General features: G+C 33.1%; 1 protein-coding gene across 2 annotated transcripts; it reads right to left on the reverse strand.

Annotated features, from left to right (window-relative positions):
* Nucleotides 1-2,769: 2,769 nt before the first annotated feature.
* LOC145077030 (uncharacterized) lies at nt 2,770-6,055 on the reverse strand. Of its 2 annotated transcripts, none has more exons than XM_079022813.1 (6): nt 5,423-5,812; nt 5,251-5,327; nt 5,094-5,161; nt 4,729-4,857; nt 4,235-4,292; nt 2,770-2,921 (listed from the first exon to the last, which is right to left on the reverse strand). In XM_079022813.1, the coding sequence occupies exons 1-6, from the start codon at nt 5,454-5,456 to the stop codon at nt 2,871-2,873; spliced, it is 417 nt and encodes a 138-aa protein (XP_078878939.1). In that variant the 5' UTR covers nt 5,457-5,812; the 3' UTR covers nt 2,770-2,870. The 2 variants fall into 2 exon arrangements, with proteins under 2 accessions (XP_078878939.1, XP_078878940.1); XM_079022814.1 differs by lacking the exon at nt 2,770-2,921 and adding an exon at nt 2,933-3,158 and having other exon boundaries at nt 5,423-6,055.
* Between the last annotated feature and the right edge of the window lie 1,662 nt (nt 6,056-7,717).

The following is a 7,717-nucleotide window of genomic DNA, read 5'->3' on the forward strand; positions in this document are numbered from 1 at the left end:
GAAGTTTATCTGTTACTTTTATCCTAAGAGGGTAAAAGCGATATCTCGGCCGCTCGATAATTTGATTTGACTTATGTGTCGGGCCCGGTCAGAACTAATTGATGTGTTCGATTAAGTTCTATGTTGAATAAATCTGAGATTGAGAAACTAAACGCTGGACAAAGATTGTGTCTGCGTGATGTCTGAACAGAGGACTATACGATCACTTATCTAAAGGACAGGACTTATGAGATCAGAGTTTGACAGCGTCTTTGAGAGCTACGATTGCGAATCAGATTGTGCTTGTATATATAGTTACTAGAGTTATCCAAGTGGGAGACTGTTGGAATAGTGTCTAAGGTTGTAATTATATTTAGCAAGTATTTGACCCGGTTGTGCATGGTCCTTTTGGGTTGCCTTCACCATAGCAACTTGACATGATGATTTATAACGAGAGAAGAAATATTATTAATATATTATGAGAATAATATAAGGAATAATAATATTGTTATTTGATTAATATAAGTCATAAATTAATTAGGAATTAATTTTGTGACTTAAAGAAATTAATTAAATAAAGGGGCATAAATTGTCAATTGTACGATAGTTGTATTTTGGGCTGTGATTCCTTATGAATAAGAGGGTGGACGATTTTAGGGTTTGGAAGAGCCTAGAAATCATCCAAGGCTTATCAATAAGGATATTGGATTGCTTAGGGCCTAAGTTATCCAATTAGGGTTTTAAGGGTGAAACCCTAGGAAGCTCACTAGTATATATAGACCCTTTGGGTGGAGGAAATCAGAACTCTTGCATCTCAAGAAACCCTGGCCGATTTCTCACCCTTCTCTCTCTCTCTCTCTCTCTCTCTCTTATCATCCTCTTGCTAGTTGGTGTTTGTAAGCCACTAGAGGAGTGACAATTGTGACTCTAAGCTCCAAGGACAAGAAGATTTAAGCAAGCAACTCAAGGTATTCCTTTAGATTTGATTTCGTATGTTATGATTTGAATGTTTACACTAGATCTATCAATCAAAGTCTTGGATACATTGCATGTCCATTTAGAGAAACCTAGATCCAAGCATTAGGGTTTGTATGTGCACATAGGAATGTTCTTATGGCTCAAACCCATCATATATATATATATATATATATATATATATATATATATATATATATATATATATATATATATATATAGAATATCAAAAGTCCATCACAAAATACTTCATGGATCCATCAATTTGATTTGGATAAATACTTCATGGATTAACCCATAAGTCCATCACAAATCAAACCATGGATCATTAGCCCAACTCATATGTATCAATTTAGTTAATCTTTTTTTATCACTAAATTAATTCTTAATTAATTCTTGATCAATACTAACTAAATAATAAGATTCCTCAATTAATATATTATACTTATAATATATTAACAAATCATAAATAACCTCTTACTTAAATATTCATCTATCAAATTGTTCTAGTGAAGGCAACCCAAAATGGACCATGAAACTATCGGGTCAAGTACATACCAATTATAGTTATGGGCTTAGACACCTAATCTAACATCCTTTGCTTTCGTTCAGTTGACTGGACAATTCTTGCATTTCTGTCGATGCTAAACGATATGGGGATTTGGCTATGGGGGTGGCTCCAAGAATCAAGTCGATTATGAACTCAACTTGGCGTTCAGGTGGTACTCTTGGGAGGTCTTCAAGAAATATGTCGTGGAAGTTACAGACTTCGGGAATATCCTTGATGTCTTTCACTTCTTGCTTCTCATCCACCACGTGGGCTTAATAGGCGTGGTATTCCTTGCGTAGGTACTTTTGAGCCTTGACACAAGAGATAATTCGAAGGTTCGTGTCGGGTTTGTCGCCATAAATGACGAGGGTTTCACTACTTGGCAGGTTAAGGCAAACACCCTTTTCGTAACATAGGATATCGACATGGTGAGGACTTAGCCAATCCATGCCAGTGATAACATCAAAACTTTTTATTGTGACCGACATTATGTCGATTTGGAAAGAATAGTCGTTTAGAATGGGGGTATATCCTATGTATATATCGTTAGTGCTCTTTGTCTTTCCATTTTCCATTTCTATGGTGAAATGAGTCATTTAGTGATTGGGGATTTTGTTTAAGTGTTTCTTGTGGCTCGTGAAACTTTTCTCCGCACCACTATCGAAAAATATGCATGCATATGATTTATTGAGGAGGAACGTACCGGTAACCACAGTAGGATCATTCATGGCCTCCTCATGCCCCGTTGTTAAAACCCTTCCCACACATCCGTCATTCCCTGATTTTGGACACTCCCTCTTGAAATGTCCCGTTTCACCACATTCGTAGCAAGCCTGACTCACCCCGATATTAGTGGCTTGGGTGGTTTGTTGTGCGGTGACTTACAGAAACTGGCGGTATGCCCCTTCTTGTTGCAATTATAGCAGTGCATCTCTCAGCAGGCTCCATGATGATGAAAGTTGCACTTGTTGCATTGTAGGAGAGTTCCAGCATATTGTTTGATGGGTGCTGGAGCGGCAGGAACTGTAGCAACGTGAACTGCCACAATTAGTTGTTTCTTATGGGCTCTTGTGTCGGCTGGCCCTTCCTCTTGTTCCAAAATTTTCTCTTATTGTCACTCCCTTTTGTTTTCTCGGGGATGACCGTCATAGTTGTCATGTTCACCTGACGATTTATGTGGTTTTTTGAGGATTTAATACGGTTCCTCTAACAAAATTTGAAGACCAATCAACTACTATAGAAGGAGAAACATTTGACTTCAAATATGAAAAACTTGCAAAGATTGTTAATTAGAAGTAAAATTATTTAGGATTTTTTGTTCTCCAGCAAATAATTTACAATTACATATCCCATACCACATTGTTTCTTAAATTAACATCCAACATCTATTTTCCAATGTCTTTGCAAAGTACAATACCTAAATAAGAAAAAATAAATAAAAATACAATGTTGTGAAATAAAATTAGAATGCCAGAATACTCGTTATATATATATATATATATATATATATATATATATATATATATATATATATGTGTGTGTGTGTGTGTGTGTGTGTGTGTGTGCGCGCGGGGTCAAAATGGTGGTGGTGTTGTCCTCATCCGGAGTGCTACAAATCTTTTATCTGATTCATTTGGTTGGAAATCATATTTCCCTAATAATAATATGTTCAAAGTATAACAATTATTTATCACTAATAGCAAGCTTAACCTCTTATATTAAATCCAAGAGTTGCATAAGACTGCACCAAATAGGTGTGTTAGTTTTACTGGAATTCAAAATTTAAATTTAGCAACATACTTCATCAAAACATATTACTTTTATATCGTAATAGCAAACTACTTCTAATTTAACAAACATATATAATGACAATTTTTGGTAATTTCCCCCTTCTATATATTTCAGTATATGTAACGATGCTATTTTGTTCTTTTGGTAATAAAATAACAAAATTCAATTCCACTCACCCTCATTAAAGAATGGTGAAATCCAAATCTTTTATGCGCTTCTTTTAAAAGATAGTTATTCTATAAATAACATTTGTTTGTTCTTATTCATCCCAATGCTCAAAACAAAAGTCACCAGCATATATCCTATCAACAATGATATTTTCTACTTATTTTCTAGAGTTTATTGTTCTGCTTTTTTTTCCTGGAAAATACTTAGAAAACATATTTAAAATCAGTTTTTGTTAAAATACAATGCTATTTTCTTGGCAATTTTACTTTTCTAGGGAAAATATGCAGGAAATCCGATTTTTTAGAATCCAATGTTATTTTCTAAACTTGTTTTGGTAATTTTCAATATCTGGAAAATTGCTAAAAATCTGATTTTCTGAAAGTACCATACTATTTTCGGCATGTTTTCTAAATTTTTTTTGTTAGTTTTTTTTTTTTCGAAAAATATGCAGAAAATCTAATTTTCCAAAAAATATGTAGAAACTATGTTTTTTTTTTTTTGTAAATTTCTGATTTTTCTGAAAAATAAGTAGAAAATCCAAGTTTCTGAAAGTACGATGTTAGTTTCTGCATATTTTTGTTTATAATTATTATTATTATTATTATTATTATTATTTGGAAAATATGCAGAAATCCAAATTTCTAATATTACAATGACATTTTCTGAATAATTTTTAATGTTCTTTTTAATAAATTTGTGTATTTTTATAGAAAATATTACATGAAATGAAAGTGAAAAAAAATATTTAAATACATAAGGTAGATTTCAAACCTTTTTGTTCAAGCATTTAAGTTCTTCATTTGTAGCCTGACCTCTAATCATGTGCTGGCTAAAAAATCATAAAAAAATGAAATTAATATACAAACATCTTAAATTTGAGTTAAAAGACAATGTAATTAACCTGCATTTGGTAAATGGTTAAAGTAAGAAAAGTTCCTGAATCTAGATGGCATTCCTACACCCCACAACAAAATGGCTTGTGAACGGGTGTGAAGATACAAGTGACAGTCACTACAAGCTGTAAACATATAAACTGGAAGTCATCGGTCTACACCTAAGTGTAATAAATAGAAACCGAATATAAGAATGAACATCCTATATGAAGGCAAGGGAGAAAATTCAAAGGCCATCAAAAGACTATAACATCAACATGAAGGGTAAAATCATCCAAAGAAGGGCCAAAATGTCGATTGATATATAAATAAAAAACCATTACTTCAGTAATAATTAACAAAAACTAATTGACACAGCTGTAAATGTTTTACCTTAAATCCAAGTCAAAATATGAATAGAGGCCTACAAGCAAGTGACCAACATGAAGCTCTACGATCACAACTTGCAACCATGAAGCCATCCCTAACCCCATGACAAAAACAGTGCACATCCATCTCAATCTGAAACATGACACACAATTCAATTATATAAAAGCATGGAACGCTAAAAAGGAAACATATGTACCCGATTTGCAAGAGAATTCAGTATAGTTGCATAAGAATTCGTGACACGTCAAGCAAATTCATTATAATCAATAAACTTAGAGCATCAAATCAAGATTTTTAGATAGTAGGATCATAGATCCCCATTACCCGAAACTTCAAAAGCAAAAAAACAAAAAAGTCACAAAATTGACCTTGAATTGATTACTGTTGTCCCCATGGATGTGTCAATAGTGAACCATAGAGACTTGTGTATCCACATCTACATGAATATGGTCATAGTTATTACATTTGGATCTAAGCTGAATAATTGATGTTTTTGTTAAACTAGTTTCAGGTAATAGACTCAACTTCTACTAAAATTATGATCCAAAAATCTGGATTCTCCTCGACCTTAAGACATTTGATACCACCAGTAATGATCACACCTTTAAAACAAATTAATAGTATCAAGATTTGAAAATAGAACGATATATCCTAACTAAGATAATGCTTAAGAATTTAGTAGGTTATTATGGTTTACCTTGCAATAGTTCTGCGATTTCTCTAGGATGCATATCCTATCCCGCAATAGTTAGGGGTGTTCGCGGTACGGTTTGAAACTGTGAAACCGGCCAATCCGGTCATCGGTTTGGTTTTACGGTTTGTATTTTTCTTTATGGTTTGGTTTGCGGTTTTGAACTTTTCAACCCGTAGTGAACGGTTTTGCTTACGGTTTTTAAGATTTCAAACAGTATAAAAACCGGACCAAACCGTTAAGATTTGTGTGTGTGTGTGTGTGTGTGTATATATATATATATATATATATATAGTTATAGTTTTTTTTGGAAACGGCCATTGATTCAACGGAAGCCTACTCGCAATATAGTTATAGTTATATAAGTTTTTTATATGTAGTTATATTTTATTGTATTATATATTAAATTTTATATATAGATAATAAAATTTAAAACTCACGTTTATTTAGTTCAGATTCCTAGTAGTTTCTTTTGTTTGCTATAGTGTAAATGAAGCCCGACAACTGAGAGTCCACATTTCCAACTCCAAGCAATCGTTTGATTTGTTTCCACTTGCCCTAAATCTAATCGTAAAGACTCAAAATTGCAAAGCAGAGTCTCGTCTCGACTGTGGTTATTCTTTAGTCTCTCTCTCTCTCTCTCTCTCTCTCTCTCTCTCTCTCTCTCTCTCTCTCTCTATATATATATATATATATATATATATATATATATATATATATATATATATATATTATGTAGTTATATTTTATTGAATTATATATTAATTTTTATATATAGATAATAAAATTTAAAATTCATGTTTATTTAGCCTAGATTCCAAGTAGTTTCTTTTGTTTACTATAGTGTAAATGAAGCCCGACAACTGAGAGTCCACCTTTCCAACTCCAAGCAATCATTTGATTTGTTTCCACTTGCCCTAAACCTAATCGCAAAGACTCAAAATCGCAAAGCAGAGTCTCGTCTCGACTGTGGTTGTTCTTTAGTCTAATATCTATCGTTACCGACGCCGATAATATCACCCCTCTTACTACACCAAATATGTTTTTTTTCTAGATTCGTCTCCTTTTCAATATTTAAAAAAGGATATGGATAAGGATAGTGTTTTCATATATTTTATTATTTAAATTAGTAAGCATCATGTAACTTAGTCGTGTTAGGTTATTTTTATTTTTACAAGTTTTTCTTTTCATGTACCAACATAATCGATTTATTTTACTAAATTAGTTTAATGGACTCGACTAAAATGGACCTAAAAATCCCAAACCGTGAAAACAAACCGGAGCCAAACCGTTAGTAACGGTTTGGTTTGGTTCGGTTTTAAATTTTCAACGGTTCGGCAAGCAAAAACCGTTACTAACGGTTTGACCTAAAAACCGAAAAAACCGGACCGTGAACACCCCTAGCAACAGTAGAGGAGAAGAAGAAAAAAAACAAAATGAACAATAAAAAAACTGACAATAAACCCCTAAAAACCAACAAAATGAATTGTATATAATTTTGTGAGCATTTGATCCTTTTACTGTGAGATAACGGAAAACCCACAAATCTTTTCTGCATAAATCCTAAAATATATGCAAATCATCGAATAAAAATAAGATGTAATTAAAAAACCAAGAGTTATCGTCACTTTTTAGAAGCCAAATTATAAAGGGGAGAACTTCTTGATGGACAAAAGCTTCACAATCAATAACAATAATAAAATTTCATAATCGATACCCTTTAACAAAAAAAAAATGGATGAGAAAAAGAATGTACCTGAAGTTTAGGCTAAAATAGGCCGATTTTACTTTTCTAAAGCCGATTTCACCATACATTGTCATTCTAACGTTAAGACTACAAAATAGAACAAAAAAACACCTTCAAAATCACAAAAATAAAGAGGTAATAAAGAATAGAAGATGGTGATGGAGGTGTACATAGATAAGCGGTAGTGAAAGACGTGTATGGCTATGGTCAATTGACGATAATAGAGAATGGTGGTGGGATGGTTGTTGAGTTTAGGGTTTGCTGAGAAAAGTGAGTGTCGGACAAACAAGGTGCTAATTAATAAATCAAACCCATATGTTAAAACAGGGACTGTGAATATGGGAAGAAAGATGATGGAACATATAAAATTGGATCTAATAATAAGCCCTAAAAGTAACGGCTAAGGTCAGGGCAAAACATCGACATTGAGTGGTAGCCGGTGTAATAGTGGTGCGATGGGTACTGTGATACAAAGATGATGGCAACGATGGTATTAGTTGTGAGGTGGTGGAGATGATGGTGTGCGGTGGTGTTGGTCACCGATTATGGAGAAA

Source organism: Lactuca serriola, chromosome 9 (genome assembly GCF_051521515.1).
Source record: "Lactuca serriola cultivar US96UC23 chromosome 9, Lser_US96UC23_V15, whole genome shotgun sequence".
Classification (NCBI taxonomy): Eukaryota; Viridiplantae; Streptophyta; class Magnoliopsida; order Asterales; family Asteraceae; genus Lactuca; species Lactuca serriola.

Bases quoted from the DNA above. Each gene is read 5' to 3' on its own strand.
- LOC145077030 (XM_079022813.1), bottom strand. From the start codon at position 5,456: ATGCATCCTAGAGAAATCGCAGAACTATTGCAAG. The intron at 5,328-5,422 runs GTAAACCATAAT...TTTGTTTTAAAG, and splicing joins AATCGCAGAACTATTGCAAG to GTGTGATCATTACTGGTGGT. The intron at 5,162-5,250 runs GTTGAGTCTATT...ATATTCATGTAG, and splicing joins GGATCATAATTTTAGTAGAA to ATGTGGATACACAAGTCTCT.